Here is a 17,262-nt window from a genome sequence, read left to right as displayed (position 1 = left end):
TCCCAATCACAGAGACTTTTATTATGAAATAAACTGGAACTTTTATTTTGAAATGACCCCTGCAGGAAGATCCAGGAAGTGCGGGAGTTATTATTATATGGGCAAATATCTTTCCTGACTGCAGTCCTGCTGTAAGTTGAGCTACTTTAATTAAATCAGACAGAAATATGCATTAGATTTCGAGCATAATATATTGATATCTCCATTTAATCGCAGATAACAAAGAGTCAAATAGCGTATGCGCTTGATTTTGAAGGCCACTTGGTAAAAGGTAACTATCAGAGCGCTAGAGAACCTGTAGCTGCTGTCAATCAGGTGATCTATGATCGTGCAGCACTGACACTGACCCTCGTCCATCAGACATGAGCTTCTTCGGCTTCGGACAGACCGCTGAGATCGACATCGTGTTGAATGACGCCGAGACCAGGAAGAAAGCTGAGCACAAAACCGAAGATGGCAAAAAGGACAAATATTTCCTTTTCTACGATGGTGAAACTGTAAGTGGGAAAGTTAACGTGACTCTGAAGACTCCTGGAAAGAGGCTGGAGCACTATGGGATCAAAATCGAGTTCGTCGGACAGATTGGTGAGTTTATCCGTCTTTGAATGGACGTATAGAAACAGTCCTGGTGTTTATGTCCTGTGATTCACAGAGCTGTACTATGACAGAGGGAACCACCATGAGTTTGTGTCGTTAGTGAAGGATCTTGCTCGACCTGGTGAGCTTTCGCAGTCCCAGACCTTTGACTTTGAGTTCACGCATGTGGAAAAGCCCTATGAATCTTACACCGGCCAGAATGTCAAACTGAGGTAAATCGTTTGATTGCTTCATTACTAGGGTTACTAATCAATCAAAGCATTTAGAACTGGTGCTTAGAGTAAAACTGTAGCTAGTGTTGGTTCTGTAAATACAGGAAATTATGGGATATATTGTCATACTACCAGTCAAAAGTTTTTGAACGGTTTTTTAAAGAATTCTCTTCTGCTCACCAAGTCTGCATTTACTTGATCCAAAATTCAGCAAAAGCAGTAATATTGTGAAATATTTTACAGTGGTGTGAAAAAGTGTTGGCCCCCTTCCTGATTTTTTTTATTTTATCTCTATCTCTTTCTTCTTGAGCATTCATACACTGTAAAAAAAATAAATGTTGAGCCAACTTAGAAAGAGATAGACGACTGAAGCAGAGGAGGGAGATTCCTAAGAAATTTTAAGTTGGCTCAACTTTTTTTTTTTTTTTTTTTACAGTGTACAAACCTTTATCGATTACAACTGTTTGGGCTAAGGATCTTAATGATGATGTGCATGTTTTATTTTCCAATCAGGTATGGGGTATGTTTAAATTGTCTTCTAAAAACCCTAACCACCAAATGATTCATTGGAAATTGCTGCATAGGGTTTACTTGACTCCAATGAAGCGTTTTATATGAATCTGTCGTCTTCTCCTAAGTGTAATCTCTGTTCCCAAGGAGTTTTAGGCATGTTTTTGCATTTTTTTTGTGAGTGCCCTCTCTCTCACCTTTTTGGACCCAGCTCTCACAGGACCTATCATATTTGTTGGGTACTGAGATATGTTTGACTCCGTGCCATTTTTTTTAATGAATGACTTTTGGGACTTCACCTTGTCCGTCCAACAAAGATCTTTACTGTTAGCCGCTCTCACAGCAGCAAAAAAATAGCTTGACAACCTGGCGACAGACGAACCTGGACTGTGTATTTGTTGGACATTATCTCAATGGAACTCTCTACTTCTCGTATACATGGATCGAACCTGAAAACTGTAAATTCATGGCTTTTAATGTTGTCTTCTTTTCTAAAATCTTTGTAAAAAATTTTGTTTATCTATTAATATTAATGTGTTTATTATTATTATTTGTTATTTATTTTTTTTAAGTCTACCAAGGGGTGGGTTTTAAATTTGTACAGCTGATTTTTTTGTACTACTGTTCCACAGAATAAAACTCAATAAATATTTGATAATAGAAACAGAGTAAAAAGAAATAGTTCTTTTACACAGTAAAAATATTACAAAATGTAACTGTTTTTACTGTAAATGCAGGCTTGGTGAGCAGAAGAGACTTCTTTAAAAAACATAAACAATCTTACTGTTCAAAAACTTTTGACTGGTAGTATGACAATATAGCAGCATGGAGTCAGTCCCCGACTGTACAGTGTGTAAAGTGTCTCGTTGGGAAGTACAGAACAGAGCTGAATTTCTTCATTCTGATCTGTTTAGATACTTTCTGCGAGCGACAATCAGCAGAAGGCTGAATGATATCAGTAAAGAGATGGATATTGTCGTGCAGACGCTGTGCACGTATCCAGAGCTCAACTCCTCCATCAAGATGGAAGTAGGAATTGAAGATTGTCTTCATATTGAATTTGAATACAACAAATCCAAGTGAGTATCCTTGTTGTCCCATTAATAGAAGTTAAGTTAGATTCACCAAAATGTTTGACACGAACCCCAAAAAATGAAAAAATATATTGTGTATAAGTTATTTTTTATTAATTTTATTTTATAATGTGCAATGAAAATATTAAGCACATTTTAGTTACAAAATAAAAATACAGTAATAAAATGTGCTTATTTTGTAAAGAGATGTGTAGATAGATAACAGGATAGATGCTTGTAAAATGTGCTTAATAATATTGCATACAAAATATATAATTAATTATATATGATTTGTTAAATGTCACAATGCAAAAATAGTCCTAAAATTGAATGTTTTTGATTCATAATAACATTTCTTGTCATAATATAATTTCTTGCATCCTGTTTAGATACCATCTGAGGGATGTTATTGTAGGAAAGATTTACTTCCTTCTTGTGAGGATAAAGATTAAACACATGGAAATCGATATAATAAAACGGGAAACGACTGGAACAGGACCCAGTGTGTACCACGAAAATGACACCGTTGCCAAATATGAGATCATGGATGGGGCACCGGTGAGAGGTAAAGCTAAAACTTTCATCTGTATTATATTATGATACTATAGAGTCCATACTGTATGAATTTTTTTTATGGTTCCTTTTTCGACACTTTTCTGAAATGCATTATTTCCACATTCACTTAATGTTATGGTTTTGCTCCCTTATTCTTTTCAGGCGAGTCGATCCCCATCCGCTTATTTCTCGCTGGATACGAGTTGACGCCAACCATGAGAGACATCAACAAGAAGTTCTCTGTGCGTTACTACCTGAACCTAGTCCTTATAGATGAAGAAGAGCGACGATACTTCAAACAGCAGGTCCGGATTCCACATATAATGTAACATTACTTGTTACTTACAAATGAGTAAAATACATTCTGTTCATTCTCAACAGGAGATCACACTCTGGAGGAAAGGAGATATTGTGAGAAGTATGTCCCAACAGGCCACCATTGGCGCCCAGAGATATGAGGGATCAAACTCTGAATGTGTGTCAGCACAAGCCAAAGAGGAGAGTAACTAGACGCAAGATGCTTTAGGTTCCCTCAAGATCTCAAACGAACCTTGTTACATCAAAATAATGTTTTATAAGTCTCAAAGGGATCAATGTGACGCATGATTTTTGCCGAAAAAGTGAAATCTTCGCTTCTTGAGATCAAAAATGAGAATTGAGCTTGTAAAAGGCAGTCCAACTATGTATAGATTACAAAATATTTTTTTATTTCTCTTTCCAATACTGCATACATTTCCATTATACAAAAGTGACCAACAGTTTTGAAATGCCAGACACTATCTTTTCACATCTACGCCGCTGTTTTCATGCTGTATGTTTGATTTGTGCTTCATGAGGTTGTTATGCTCAAATTTTGCTTAAGTCAAGTACACTGAGAAATCGGAATCTAGCTTCTGTACTTTGTCCTGTTTAATGAGCCCAAAATGAGATTTACTGTGATCTTTTGTGTTAAATCTAGCGCTTCATGTACTCTTCATAGAGCTCTGCACTGTATTATTCTGTCATTTAGGGTATTACAAATGAAGGCCTCCATAGAAATGTCTAATAAGGGAACCGCTAACTTAACATTAATATTTTTATTGTTGAATTATTTTTCTTTTGATCTGGTGTCTAAAGTTTTTCCTATAAATCAGAATCATTGGCAGCACAAGGTTCCAGTATTCTCAAGAGTGCAGTTTAATGCTGTAATAGAGAAAATCCTTCTTGTGATTGTTTGCTACTCATTTAAGGTGAATTTTCTATTTTTTCATGTGTATGACATTGTATTATACTAAATATTTGTTTAATGGCTTATTAGCTGTTCAGGTGATGAGGTATACTATTAACAGCCATGCAACCGTGAAAACTTCTGCAAAAGGCTAGTTTAATCAGCCCTATTGTAATAAAATGTACTAACCTCTGATTTCCTTGTTTCTCCAAAATTAAAATAACCTGTGATAACTGATTTCTCAATGTAAAGAAATCTGGTAATATTAAGTGATCTGAAGGAGACTGAAGCACAAGCAAATATTTTATTAACAAAAATATTTTAAGGTTATTATTTGCTCATTTGGTATTCCGAGGTTACATAAGTATAGATTACATAAATTGGAATCATAATAGGATGAGATGAAACAGACTTGTATGGTGATTTTCATATTGGATCTTCATTCTCCAAACTCAGGACAAAGTCAAATTCCTCTGAAAAGAAGAAAAAAATAAGTATTAGCTAACAATTATATTAATTAATTATATTAACAATTTTTTTTTAAATCTGTGCTTCACAAATCCATACAGCTGAATGATAATTCATGTATATATATTTTAAATACTTTTAATAAATTATAAAATGTTTAATATAATTTACTTTTATTTTAGCTAAAACAAAAACAGCATTTAACATTGTTATTTTTTAAGAAAAAATCTATTTTACATTTATCACATTTTAAATCATGCTACCCGACAGTACATGAAAATGAGAACACATTATTTGTGTTATTAAATACAACTAACCTGCAGTGAGGGGCTGAACTGATAGTCTGGCTCTGGTGAAGAGGGCCATATCTTTTAAGGGTCCACCTTTAGCTTTGTGCTGCAAGTGATATTTCTTCAGCTCAGTCAGAGGAATGAAACGCTTGGTCATCCTTTCGAACTGAACATCCACCTATACAGAGTTATTAATCTGTGGTCAGTTCTGAAGGCAAAAACAAAGTTGTCTTTATGAATGTTTTTGTGGTCTGTGTTAAGTCACCATGCTCCATTTAGGGTTGTCTGCTTTGCTGGAGGCGTCATAATGTGCGTCTTTCTTGTCAAATTGTGTATGATCCACATAAGCCTCCTTTACAATCTGTAAAAATAGTTAATGAAAATCATTCTCACTATTGTGATGTATGTGGTGATCATGTTAAGGTGTTAAGCTTCTACTGTAGTGACTCCTCACCTTCATGAAGCCAGCAATACCTGGCTCTTTGCAATTACTGTGGTAAAAGAAAGCCTGCTGGCCCACCTTCATATCTCTCATGAAATTACGTGCCTGAGGAGAAAGGTCTCAGTATAAGTGAATGTTCTGCATGTGCTTCTTGATAAACAGTCAATAATCACAGTCCACCTGATAATTCCTCACTCCATCCCAGCATCCGGTCTGATTGGGAAGGGCTTTCAGGTCCTCAATTCCAAACTGCAGTTGGAGGATGACAAGATAATATAATATTATATCACATCACTTCACAATTAAGTTATTACCTTCACCGAGTAGCAACATTTAAAAATCTCCTTCAATAAAAAAAGTTCCTGCATTATTGAACTTTTTCCTCGTATGGAAGTCAGTTTCCACCACATAAGAAAAAGTGTGAGACACAAAGTCATAATTATGAGATAAATGTCAAAATTATAAGGTCCCAAGTCGTAATTGAGGCGAAAAATGACAGTTGTAATTATGACATAAAATGTCAGGAATACAAGTCTTTAGTAATTCGTAAGAATGAGACATGAGATACTAAATAATAGTGAGGTAAAAAAAAAAACAATATGACTAAGTTATGAGTAAAAAAGCTTTTGTCACAAGTATGACTTTTTATGTCATAATTTTGATTTACAGAAGCATTTTTTCCCTTCTTTTTTCATGTGGTGGACTTCCACTTGTTGTGGTTGCAATGTTGTATATTGAATTTTTTAGTTAAAATGTTGCATACAAACAATGGACACATGCACAAAAACAGGGTTTACCTTCACATCCACTCCATTTTCAATCCGACTCTCAGGTTCAGATTTCATGAGCCAGAGGCTGTAAGATGTTTTGCATGTGTCATCATTTTGATTTTTCTCCACATCACTTTTTACTCCTGCTGACCTTGTTCTTTTGCCAGTTTTGAGTTGTGCAACATCATCAGACCCCTCACCGTGTTGGGCGTCTGCATCAGCTGAAACAAGAAGCAATTCATTATTTAAAGTGATGACTTTAAAAAACGACGCACCTTATATTAAGCAGATTACTTACTATGTTTATTAGATTTAGCGCTGCTTCGTGTTCTTTTCTTGGGTGGCATGTTTCACTAAATGCGAGGAAATGTTGGTTATACAAGCCCTCGTGATTAAAACAGCGCCCTGGCAGATCGCATGTGGTCTGGAGGATCATTTCTGGATTTAGTCTGCTTTTATTTAAAATCCAACCACAGAATAAAAGTATATTAAAATTAGAACGTTTATAAATATCAAAACTGCTTGCAAGTTAAATTTAATGCATTCATACGTGGTATAAAAAAAACTAAAGCTGCGTTGATGATGCGCATAAATGATTCACTTGAAGCTACCTGTCAAGTCCGAGCTGTTTAGAACTTCATTACCCATAATCCCCGGGGCGATTGAACGCGTCACTGAACCAACATGGCGACGGCTAGTGCATTCGTAAGAGGTGTCCGATTAGGTTCATATAGCATCGGTAGAAGTCGCAGTTTAATATTTAACAGTGTACAGAGACGAGGAATAGCAGCTTGCATTGATCGTAAGTCAAATTATTTAAAGACCTTGATAACAATAACAGTGTTTCTAGAGAGGCAACGACAAGCGGTCAGTCATTTAGGATTTCTAGAGTGAATGTATGTTTCAGATTCAATGGTTTTAATAAAGTCTAATGTAGATTTTATTTAATGTAATCACATATTCGATTATATGTCATTTTGGTGCAAATTTATGATTTTAAATATCTGTCGATGGCCTAATTTAAATATAAGTCCATGTCACACATTCAATATTTGGTCCCATTGGTAAAAAATGAGTGTTTTTAATTTTAATTTTATTAACATGTCATTTTAAATCTACATTTTCGTTGGTACACTCACTTGTGCAGGATTTAGTTAATATAACGCTTCATTAAACAGGGTTCAATGTTGACAATTTGTAAAATGTATAAACAAATGTTGTTTGATAGTTTATTATAAAATTCTTACGTTTTAATAACATACGTTATTTAATCGGGTTCGTGCAACGCTATTGGTTGGCTTTTAATGAGCTCGACCAATCAGATTTGGGGGTGTGTATTGGCTGAGTTGATTGGCTGAGACGCCGTTTCCTTTGATCCTTGTTGGTCATTACAACAGATGCTGCTGCTAATACATAATAGATAAACTAATATTAGTATAAATATACACAACCATATGAACATTTATGCATATATCTCCACAGCCTCTATAGGACTCACAGATGAACAAAAGGAGTTTCAAAAGGTGGCATTTGACTTTGCTGCCAACGAGATGGCACCACATATGGCAGAATGGGACCAGAAGGTAACCTGCACATCTGACAGTGGTGCTTATTGTTTATATTTAATGCTGATCTGTTTACCAAAGTTGAGCATCGTTAATATCTTCACTTCTAGGAAATTTTCCCTGTGGAGGCCATGAGGAAATCCGCCCAGCTTGGGTTTGGTGGGATTTACGTGAACCCTGATGTTGGGGGGTCGGGACTCTCTCGTCTGGACACCTCTATCATATTTGAGGCTTTATCCACAGGCTGTGTCAGCACTACTGCATACATCAGTATTCACAAGTGAGTCATCTATGCCTCATAAATATCTAGCTTACTAATATAATACTTTAAAGTTGTTGCTGCATCATAATAATTCATAAGGTTGGACTAAATATATTTTTATGTAAAGTGGTACATGTGCTTGCATATAGTTTTTGTTCTTCGTGGTTAATTAGGTTTTACGTGATGTTTACTGGTTGTGTTTGAAACAGCATGTGTGCCTGGATGATAGACACATTTGGAAATGATGAGCAGAGGGAGAAATTCTGCCCTGATCTCTGCTCTATGCAGAAGTTTGCCTCATACTGTCTCACAGAACCTGGTAAGCTCAGGATCACTTTTTTCTGGTTTCTTTTTTGGGACATATCAGTGTTGTTTTCATTAAAGCTGCAGTCCGTAACGTTTTTGTGTTCAAAATTGTTAAAAATGTATATAATATGCAAGTACTTCATGAATCCATTTTCCAAACCGTGTTCTTGGCTTATCTTAAACACTATGGTACACCTAAAATAAGTTTTATATTCGGACTATTTCAGACTGGTATTGGTGGGACTGCTGTGGAGTACCTGCGTGATTCATCATAGACATAAACCGAGAGAAGTAGCTCCTGCTACAATGTTCTTCCGCAAGACACACGCAGTCCTGTTTATTAATCGGTAGAGCACCAAAAGTTAGCTTTAGCTAAAATGATTTAATTCTAAATAAAATATAAATATTAATGAAAAACTTAGAAATGTTGCCTTTGTGACTAACATAAAAATAAAGCTAAATAGAAATATATAAAAATACAAAAACACAATAATTACTAAACTTAATATATAAATATATATAATTTTTTTATTAATTTATTATTTATAGTTATTCTTTTTTCATTAATTATTATTTATTTATTTATTTGTTCCCTAACTTCAGGTAGTGGGAGTGATGCTGCTTCACTTTTAACAAGTGCAAAACTCCAAGGAGATCATTATATCCTGAATGGCTCCAAGGTACTGTGAAAAATGAATGAAAAATTGACAAAAAATCTCCATGCAACCTCCCAACACTTCTGCTGTTTCTGGTCAGGCGTTTATCAGTGGAGGTGGAGACACCGATGTTTATGTGGTGATGTGCAGGACAGGTGGGAAAGGCCCTAAGGGCATCTCCTGTCTGGTGATTGAAAAAGGAACCCCTGGACTCAGCTTTGGCAAAAAAGAGAAGAAGGTAATGAACGTTTTCAGTGTAAGTGTATTATGTAGGACAGGAACACCGAGCGGTAAAGATCGTCCAGCAGATGGCAGGATTGAGTTATATCATCACTGTTGTGATTTATAATCGCTGTACCAACATCTTTCAGGTAGGTTGGAACTCGCAGCCAACCCGAGCCGTGATATTCGAGGACTGCGCTGTCCCGGTGACCAATCGGCTTGGAGCAGAAGGAGAGGGCTTCAACATTGCCATGAAAGGCCTTAATGGAGGCAGAATTAATATTGGTGAATTGTTTCATAACTTTGATTTGAAACCTTTTTTGATAACCTATTTGTGTTCAGGTCATTTTAACCCAGAGAGGATTTTGAATGTTATGACATTGGACTAAAACTAACTGACCTTGCTCACAGTTGTGTAACAACTTCCTAAGTTTTATACTTTTTGGGGATTTTCCCCCTTTTTGTTGCACTTGTGGTGTTCCAGGTCAATAACGAACAGCCTAAAAATTGCTTATAATTTTCTTGCTGATAAATTTCATTTTTGAACAAGTTTTTTATTTATTTTTGGAGCTGATTGATCATAGGCCTCATTGATCTGAACTTATGCACCTCGGTTTCTGAGTGAACTCTGGCAAAATGATCCACAAATAATGCTTTTTCAATAAAAAAAAAATCTCAAATCATTGAGGTCTGCAATCAGTCACTTACAAAATACAAAAGCTGCTAACAGAAAGAAAATAGATTTACAAGCAATTTTTATAAGGATTTTCAGCACAGCACAAGGGTTAACACTAGTTCTTTTGAACCCACAGCTTCTTGTTCCCTTGGAGCGGCTCACGCATCTGTGCTTCTGGCCCGAGATCACATGTGTGTGCGGAAACAGTTTGGAGAAACTCTATCAAACAGCCAGGTATCAGCTGAATTGTCTACCACTGATCTGTCTAATAGGTTTCAGTCAAAAATTATTATTGACGTCTGTGTTCAGTTCCTGCAGTTTAAGCTGGCTGACATGGCCACTAAGGTGGTAGCTTCTCGGCTGCTGCTGCGTCAGGCGGCGGCGGCTCTGCAGGAGGGGCGCCCGGAGGCAGTCTCGCTCTGCTCAATGGCCAAACTCTTTGTGACAGATGAATGCTTTTCCGTAAGTGTATATACACATTGCTCTGTCTGTCAGATTGTGATAAGCTGTTTGATGTTGTTACATAGATACATTAAAGTTTCTGTGATCATCTCTTTCAGATATGTAACCAGGCCTTACAGATACATGGAGGTTATGGTTACCTAAAGGACTATGCAGTGCAGCAGTACGTCAGAGACATTAGAGTACATCAGATATTGGAGGGTAATGAGTTTTTGTCTTATACATTTTTTTGTTATATATCTAATAATATATTTAAAATGGTATTAAATAAAACAATTATATATATCTTATAATTTTTTTTTAGGTACAAATGAAGTGATGAGGATGATCATTGCGAGAAGTTTACTCACTGAGTCATGATGTTAATGAATGGTCTTCTGTACGGGGAAAAAATGTTTGTCTTCATTGTCTGAAATGTTCATCACAGATATAAGGTTGAGTGACTGTTATGTATTTATATGTCCCACATGTGACTGTAGAGATAACTGGTCTTTCACACTCCAGCAGCATCTGTTGAATTTGATCATGAGAGAAATCGACAGTATTTTATGCAGAATGCTCAGAAAGTTTGTGCCTTAAACTTGTGAATTAGTAAATCTAGATTACAGTGTTTATTATAACAACACTGAGGAATTTGGTTTGTTTAGGGTCAACATACTGGCAGGTTACAAAACAGTAAGAGAAACACTGGCCATAACATTAAAACGAAGCATTTACAACAGTTACTGAAACATTAGTTTAGTTGAAATCATATAATTAAGGCTAATAAATCCCCAAATCTACCCTTTTGTGTATATATAGATATATCAGATTAATTCAATATTCAGAATTTACTTTTTATCACAGAAAGCTGTCTTTGTGAGATCGTTTGTGAGAAAGCACAGAAAATCAAATCAGTTCAACTCTGGCTTTTTATTGTTTGTCCTCATTACACAATATGTATAAATCTGATCCTCAAAAATAACTCTTGTGACTTACACGGTTGTGCACCCTGTGGAAAAAATAAATAAAAAAAACCTGTTTGGTGAAACTTTCTGCAAAGGCTTTTTGGGTTTCCTCTGAAAATCTGTTTGTGTATGTTTTGTCAGCATGAGTTTATAATGTTCTTAAAGTCAATGGGGGGGGGGGGGGGGGGGGTGTATATTTATTGTAGTCTCAGAAATTAAACAAGTAGAACAGATGCAAAAGAAACAACTGGACAGAAGTGAGACACCTTCAAGTCTGATTGGTCTTCAGTACTGGACTGAAAGAGTAGTAGGTTCCCTCCGCTCTGTTGATGAGGTTCTGAATTGTTTTCACCTGCCTTGTAGAAAAATGAAAATGCTGAACATGTTGAACATCACATCTAGTTCATAGCGATTTAAATGCACACCTAACCTCTTCTGCATGTTTTCTGGACGTGCTTCTCCCTTTTCTATGTGAAAGATAGATGATAAATATGACCGTTACTTCAAACAACAGCACAATGAGAGAGATTCCCGTAAACACTCCGCCAATGTCAGGAGCATCTATCAATAGAACACCATGTCAAATGATTTCAGTATTCAGTGATTTTAGAGCTGTGTGTGTTGTACACACAGGTCATTCTCAGGTTTATGCTGCACTCTGCCTGACCGAGTTCATTAGACGCTTTACATGTGTAGGTTCCAGCGAAGACATCAGACAGGTTGTGCAACATCAGAGAACCTGTGTACTGATCTGAAGAACAAATGAGACAGGAGTTTTAGTAATTGTATGGATTTTTGAAGGTTGATATCTAGATATCTAGCTGGGTGGCTGATGACTAATGGTGATATATGTACAATTTACTGACAGCAAATGAGATGTACTTAAATATTTATTTTTAGCCACAAAAAATGAAAAAATGTATTATTAATTACTATAAAACATTTTGATTGCATTTGGTTATTACAAACATGCAGCGTTTCGCTTTACAAGATGTGGTTGGTTGGTTGATTGACTGGTGTGGTGTGGAATTCTTGTGGATTATTGTGATGTTTTTATCAGCTGTTTGGACATTCTGACGGCACCCATTCACTATGAAGGATCCATTGGTGAGCATATGATGTAATGCTAGATTTCTCCAAACCTGCTCTCACGAACAAACAAGCTCATCTATATCTTGGATGGCCTGAGGGTGAGTAAAATTTGTATTATTTGGATTTATATAATCCTGTTTGGCTCTTTATAAAAGTTGATTAAGCAGATCTGTGCCATCCGTGCTCTATTTCCAGGTGCCAGATTTAGTGTTATAGCAGCAGCTGATTGTTTCCTACCTTCAACAAAACTGTCTGACAGCAGAGGGGCTGCGTTCTGCTCTCTGTGCCATGAATAGATTGGTGCTGGGTGACCCTGAGAGGAATTACATATCAGAATCGCATCATTCCCCATGAAGAAGCATCCCTGCAGCCAACATTCTGGCACGGATGGAGGAGGCGCTGATGATGAACAGAGCAAGTTTCAAAGCTTGAAAAAGTGTGAAATGTAAAAAATAAACATGTAAAATTTGATATATAAATTTAAATATATCACAGGAGGTTATTATATTTGTGGGTCTATGGTATCAAAAAGTTTGAAAATCCATGATACATCTTACCTAGTACAGTGAGGTTACCTAGCACAGTGAGACTGCTGGACCAGTCGTCGGGGTTGGTGACCACACATATATACAACCCAGTATCAGATATTTCGGCATTGATGATCCTGACAGAAGCGACGCTCGACACTGGAGGGTTCTGCACGAGAGCCATCCTTCCCTCCCTAGGGTTCACCCAGGACAGTTTCCCATTGTAGAACAGAACCTGAGTCAAACAAGACATTGAGATCAGATGTGGTGGTTTATTGTGACTGATTCTAAATACAGGAGTCCTCACCCTCTTGGCTTGGACGGCAGGAGTTCCTGGAGCGGCATAACGCCACTCCAGGGTGAAGCCGTCTGAGGCATGTGTATCATACGTGCAGGTCAGCTCAGCTGATGACCCCGACCGGATAAACACCGAGGGCTTAACCACAACCGCCTGTACATCTGTACAAAGAGAACATCTCTATATCTTGTAACAGCAAAGGCATTTAGAATGTTACAAAATATTTCAAAAACAAGTGTCCTGAAAAAACGCGTGTCACAGTTTCCACAAAAATATTAAACAGTTCAACTGTTTCATTGATAATCATTTCTGAAGGATCATGTGACACTGAAGACTGGAGTAATGACTGCTGAAAATTCACCTTTGTCATCACAGGAATAAATTACATGTTCAATTATATGAAAACAGAAAACAATTGTAATCATATTATACAGTATTACCCTTTTTACTGTAATTTTGATCAAATAACTGCAACCTTGGTGAGCAAGACTTTCAAAATCATTAAAAACTCTTGCCAAAGTCAAACTTTTGAACATTAGGGTAATAGTAAATCTATATTTACTCATATAGTAATGAAACAGAATTTTCTATGAACTAATATAAACCATTTCAAATTGATATTTAATAAAAATGATGAATGAATTACTCACCGAAGTACTGGAATAAAATGCAGGTTGTGAGGACAATGTGACCATATGCCATTATGCTTCTAATATTTATTTGTCCTTGCACTGAGATAAAGAACAGCTCATAAATGGTCGGCTCTGACTAACCAAAGCACAACGTCCAGAATGTGCTTGCAAAAAGGGGAGGCAAGTGTGACTAAAAACTTCTTATTGTTCTTAAGCACCTTTTTCTTTAAAATTGTTGGATAAACTGTAGTGGAGAAAGTGTTGCAAAAAATATTCAGAGTTCGGAGTTCCAGAAGACTTTATTGGAAGAAACCACAAAGCCGAGATGCCCGCTGAACAAATGACTAGCTCACTTGCAGCTCACACTTTTAAATGTTTTTTAACCTCTAATCTTATTGCAGGAGTTTCTTATCCCAAAACTCCCTAACTCTGTTCCCAAGGATCTCCAGGTGGTTACATTGGTCTACCTTGGCGGACTGCCAAATAGCCTGCGTCAATAACAAAATGATTATCCAGTGTATTTTCTCATTACTTTTATCATGCTTGAAAGACATGTGGCCTAGAAGAGTATCTTAGTATCAATAAATGCCAACTTCAGCCTAAATCTCATTTTTTCCCGTGGGACTTCACATCTGGCTTTTGTAATGTTCAAACTATTTCTACAATTGCTTTCTATAGGATAAATAGAATATGTTTAACCAAAACCACCCATGAAAAAGTTGGCCATTCAATAGCCGTCTTCTAAGACAACCAATATTATTCTGAATATTCATTTTATTCTTACTTCTAAAGCAATTTTGGTTTCCATGATACAAGAAAAAAACTGTATTTCTGTTATGGCCATAATAGAAATCGGGGGCTCGTCCGGGATGTGTCTGGTTCTAATATTTAAGATACTTGTTGTTAAAAAAATTTGTTAAATGCTGGGTCAATCAAATGCCACATTAAAGAGATGTGCTAGTTTAACTTTTACAAAACATTTGTATTGGTTTAATAAGCAGAACATTATGGTAAGTGATCAAAACAAGCACCACCACTTAAACACTTGAACCTCACTGAGGCATTTTCCACTTTGAGCCCATTTCTTACATCATATGGACAGTTACTGTATAATGCCTTCAATTCCATATGCCAATTTGAAAATAACAATATAAGTGGAAAAGGCGTACAGAGTAAACAATATCTTCAACCAGATTATTCACAATAACATTCAGCATTAACACTATTATCAAAAATCATAAAATGTTGCTTCCAGTATTCAAGTCATTAAACCACAAGGCTAGTTTTTCGTACATAATCATGAACACACAAATAAATAAATGGACACTTCCATGTAACTTACATGATCAAATGTTTTACAAATTAAAAGTCCTTCCTGCTCCAGTAAACAAGCATGGCAGACACTGGCATTTATTTGTTAGATGCTCTATAAGACAGCATTTTCACGGGCTCTCATTTTATTTTCTACTTTACAGTCATCCCTTTTCTCTCTAAATTTCTAAACAAACTTACATTTGAAATAAAACCTGCTCTGCTTCTGAAATCTGTCAACCGCTTGACAGAAAAGCGAAAACTCCTGAGAGAAACGGAGGCACAAGAGGCACAAGAACAGCTGACGCTAAAGATTATTGTCATAAATTTAACTGAATGTCTAAATAACTGGACCAATCTGAATCCATAAACACAACTGTTACGAAAAGTGGACGTCTGCATCCCATCATAATGTATAACACACTGACAAAATAAAAAAAAAATACTGTTCTTGGTCAGTGAAACGGTTCGAAAAGATGACTAAAAGAACTTCACAGTGTTCAGGTATCAAAACACAGATTAAGCTCATTAAAAAACGTAATACTTTAGAAAAAAAAATCAAAGGTGTTTTTGACACGGAACTATATTTTACTGTACTTTACTCTGTATAAAAAGTTAGTCAAATTTACCGTCACATTTGTCGAAACCCCATATACGTTTGGCTAGGCGTTAGCACATTATTAGTCTTGAGGGCCGTTACACCAGAGACCCGGCGTGGTTCTGGGTGGGCACCATGATGGGCACGGCCCCCATGCGGGACAGGGTGGCAGTGTTTATTGGCATGTTGAGCGGGCGTGGGGTCTGTGGCTGCGGCCCCTCAGTCCTCTGTGTGGAGCAGCTGTTGGGATTGAGGACTGTGGGAGTGCGATGGCGATGGTGGTGATGGTGGCGGTGTGTGTGATTTGGTGTGCTGCTGGCGTTGTATCCGGGCAGGCCGTGTAGTGGGTTGGGCTCCCCTGGGCAGAGGCGGAAGGTGGTTGTGCTTCCGGTGGTAGTGAGGATGGAGGCGGTGTCCGAGGCACCAGGGGGGTATGGGTAATGGTTGTTTTGGAGTGGATGCTGAGGGTCCTGTACAGGAGGGCTGGTGGCTATTGAGGACAATGTGCCGTTCTTTGATATGATGTCCGATCCTGTGCCGCTTTTAGCCCACGAGACGCGTTTCGGTGCCTGTGCATCTTCCCTTAAAGCAATAGAAAGCAGATAATGTAATCCACACATCTAATCTGTAGCATTATGGATGAAGTGCAAAAATCAAGTACAGATATTCAGTGTTGGGAAGGTTACTTTGGAAAGGTTACAGATTACAAGTTACCCTACTTAAAAAGTAATAAGTTGTGTAACTATTTCAATTACTTTCTTAATGTAACTGATTACATTTGATTAATTTTTGATTACATTTCTAAATTTCTTATGAATGTTTTCACTTTCATGCTAATCATTTTCAGATATTTAAATCAGGCAGGTTAACCTTACCCTAGTAAAAAAGTAATATATTTAAAATTAATTTATTTCATACTAAGTATAGTTCAAATCTATTAACATGTTTACTGATTATCGCTCAAAACTTACTGATATATAAAATTATAATTAAACTTTATTTGGACTACTACTGGTGCACAATGCACATTTCTTAATATTAAGCCTAAAATGTGTTTTAATGTCACTATTGATGTGGATTGTATGATCTTTGAATAATATTGGTCTTTAATTGCAAGATATTTAAAGTAGCACACTTGCAATAGTTCCACTTCAGCACAATCAAATTTACTTCGGTATATATTTGGTTGGACTATAGCAAAACACAATTAAAGTGCATTTACTACAAAATTAGTTGTTCCAATTTAGCAGACTTAAAGTAGGTCTATACCAGTTTGGTGTACTAAAAGTATAGTTGCAGGTTTTTTAAGTACATATATATGTAAATGTATTTGTAGTACTTAGCATAAAATAAATGTATTTCAAATACTTTTTAGTATATTTCTTTTCACTAGGGTACAGTATGACTCAACACTGAAAACTGTCAGACTTTCAAAATCCTTCATCACTTGAATTTAAATGATAATAATTTCATTTTAATACACAGCCACCACAAAGTCTGAATTTAGCACCTCTTTTTACTTTGAGATCGTTCTGAGGTTAAATACAGATTCATGAAATCATAACAAGAAATAGTAAATATTAA

General features: G+C 36.4%; 5 protein-coding genes across 10 annotated transcripts in view; 2 read left to right on the top strand and 3 right to left on the bottom strand.

Moving 5' to 3' along the window:
* Window positions 1-54: 54 nt before the first annotated feature.
* On the top strand, window positions 55-4,390 carry LOC306854600 (vacuolar protein sorting-associated protein 26B-like). Of its 3 annotated transcripts, none has more exons than XM_079392756.1 (8): window positions 74-131; window positions 217-271; window positions 361-585; window positions 653-809; window positions 2,234-2,398; window positions 2,782-2,957; window positions 3,110-3,252; window positions 3,329-4,390. In XM_079392756.1, the coding sequence occupies exons 3-8, from the start codon at window positions 363-365 to the stop codon at window positions 3,455-3,457; spliced, it is 993 nt and encodes a 330-aa protein (XP_079248882.1). In that variant the 5' UTR covers window positions 74-131; window positions 217-271; window positions 361-362; the 3' UTR covers window positions 3,458-4,390. The 3 variants fall into 3 exon arrangements, with proteins under 3 accessions (XP_079248883.1, XP_079248882.1, XP_079248884.1); XM_079392758.1 differs by having other exon boundaries at window positions 75-131; window positions 698-809; XM_079392757.1 differs by lacking the exon at window positions 217-271 and having other exon boundaries at window positions 55-131; window positions 3,329-4,389.
* Window positions 3,635-6,751, bottom strand: thyn1 (thymocyte nuclear protein 1). Its single transcript, XM_079392759.1, has 7 exons — window positions 6,423-6,751; window positions 6,152-6,345; window positions 5,535-5,603; window positions 5,367-5,459; window positions 5,178-5,273; window positions 4,940-5,090; window positions 3,635-4,627 (listed from the first exon to the last, which is right to left on the bottom strand). Exons 1-7 carry the CDS (start codon window positions 6,469-6,471, stop codon window positions 4,581-4,583), a joined length of 699 nt encoding a protein of 232 aa, XP_079248885.1. The 5' UTR covers window positions 6,472-6,751; the 3' UTR covers window positions 3,635-4,580.
* Window positions 6,752-6,779: 28 nt separating this feature from the next.
* On the top strand, window positions 6,780-11,334 carry LOC306853906 (isobutyryl-CoA dehydrogenase, mitochondrial-like). 2 transcript variants are annotated; one of them, XM_079391596.1, is made up of 11 exons: window positions 6,780-6,926; window positions 7,607-7,707; window positions 7,800-7,969; window positions 8,161-8,270; window positions 8,861-8,937; window positions 9,014-9,151; window positions 9,285-9,420; window positions 9,948-10,045; window positions 10,121-10,273; window positions 10,372-10,474; window positions 10,578-11,334. In XM_079391596.1, the coding sequence occupies exons 1-11, from the start codon at window positions 6,809-6,811 to the stop codon at window positions 10,631-10,633; spliced, it is 1,260 nt and encodes a 419-aa protein (XP_079247722.1). In that variant the 5' UTR covers window positions 6,780-6,808; the 3' UTR covers window positions 10,634-11,334. The 2 variants fall into 2 exon arrangements, with proteins under 2 accessions (XP_079247722.1, XP_079247721.1); XM_079391595.1 differs by having other exon boundaries at window positions 6,782-6,926; window positions 9,948-10,273; window positions 10,578-11,309.
* LOC306853908 (V-set and immunoglobulin domain-containing protein 2-like) lies at window positions 11,168-14,199 on the bottom strand. 2 transcript variants are annotated; one of them, XM_079391599.1, is made up of 5 exons: window positions 13,788-14,199; window positions 13,147-13,298; window positions 12,870-13,074; window positions 12,550-12,711; window positions 11,168-11,971 (listed from the first exon to the last, which is right to left on the bottom strand). In XM_079391599.1, exons 1-5 carry the CDS (start codon window positions 13,837-13,839, stop codon window positions 11,811-11,813), a joined length of 732 nt encoding a protein of 243 aa, XP_079247725.1. In that variant the 5' UTR covers window positions 13,840-14,199; the 3' UTR covers window positions 11,168-11,810. The 2 variants fall into 2 exon arrangements, with proteins under 2 accessions (XP_079247725.1, XP_079247726.1); XM_079391600.1 differs by having other exon boundaries at window positions 11,170-12,404.
* The window catches only part of LOC306853905 (endothelial cell-selective adhesion molecule-like), a 38,225-nt gene continuing 35,015 nt past the window's right edge, over window positions 14,053-17,262 (bottom strand). For both annotated transcript variants that reach the window (XM_079391594.1, XM_079391592.1), the window contains one exon: window positions 14,053-16,260. In XM_079391594.1, the coding sequence (XP_079247720.1) occupies window positions 15,777-16,260 (484 nt within the window). In that variant the 3' untranslated portion in view covers window positions 14,053-15,776. The remainder of the gene's footprint in view (window positions 16,261-17,262) is intronic.

This window comes from Barbus barbus, assembly GCF_936440315.1.
Source record: "Barbus barbus genome assembly, chromosome: 34".
Taxonomy (NCBI): Eukaryota; Metazoa; Chordata; class Actinopteri; order Cypriniformes; family Cyprinidae; genus Barbus; species Barbus barbus.
This window is presented reverse-complemented; position numbering and strand designations above follow the sequence as displayed.

What these genes read in the sequence shown, in the direction of transcription:
- LOC306854600 (XM_079392756.1), top strand. Translation starts at nt 363, where the DNA reads ATGAGCTTCTTCGGCTTCGGACAGACCGCTGAGATCGACATCGTGTTG. An exon ending in TTTGAATACAACAAATCCAA is followed by an intron (nt 2,399 to 2,781) that starts GTGAGTATCCTT and finishes CATCCTGTTTAG; the next exon opens with ATACCATCTGAGGGATGTTA. An exon ending in GACGATACTTCAAACAGCAG is followed by an intron (nt 3,253 to 3,328) that starts GTCCGGATTCCA and finishes CATTCTCAACAG; the next exon opens with GAGATCACACTCTGGAGGAA.
- thyn1 (XM_079392759.1), bottom strand. Translation starts at nt 6,471, where the DNA reads ATGCCACCCAAGAAAAGAACACGAAGCAGCGCTAAATCTAATAAACAT. An exon ending in AAAATGGAGTGGATGTGAAG is followed by an intron (nt 5,604 to 6,151) that starts GTAAACCCTGTT and finishes CTCCAACTGCAG; the next exon opens with TTTGGAATTGAGGACCTGAA. An exon ending in AGTTCAGCCCCTCACTGCAG is followed by an intron (nt 4,628 to 4,939) that starts GTTAGTTGTATT and finishes TCTTCTTTTCAG; the next exon opens with AGGAATTTGACTTTGTCCTG.
- LOC306853906 (XM_079391595.1), top strand. Translation starts at nt 6,809, where the DNA reads ATGGCGACGGCTAGTGCATTCGTAAGAGGTGTCCGATTAGGTTCATAT. An exon ending in GCATACATCAGTATTCACAA is followed by an intron (nt 7,970 to 8,160) that starts GTGAGTCATCTA and finishes TGTTTGAAACAG; the next exon opens with CATGTGTGCCTGGATGATAG. An exon ending in TTGGCAAAAAAGAGAAGAAG is followed by an intron (nt 9,152 to 9,284) that starts GTAATGAACGTT and finishes AACATCTTTCAG; the next exon opens with GTAGGTTGGAACTCGCAGCC.
- LOC306853908 (XM_079391599.1), bottom strand. Translation starts at nt 13,839, where the DNA reads ATGGCATATGGTCACATTGTCCTCACAACCTGCATTTTATTCCAGTAC. An exon ending in AGGTAACCTCACTGTACTAG is followed by an intron (nt 12,712 to 12,869) that starts GTAAGATGTATC and finishes GTTCATCATCAG; the next exon opens with CGCCTCCTCCATCCGTGCCA. An exon ending in GTCAGACAGTTTTGTTGAAG is followed by an intron (nt 11,972 to 12,549) that starts GTAGGAAACAAT and finishes TTTGTTCTTCAG; the next exon opens with ATCAGTACACAGGTTCTCTG.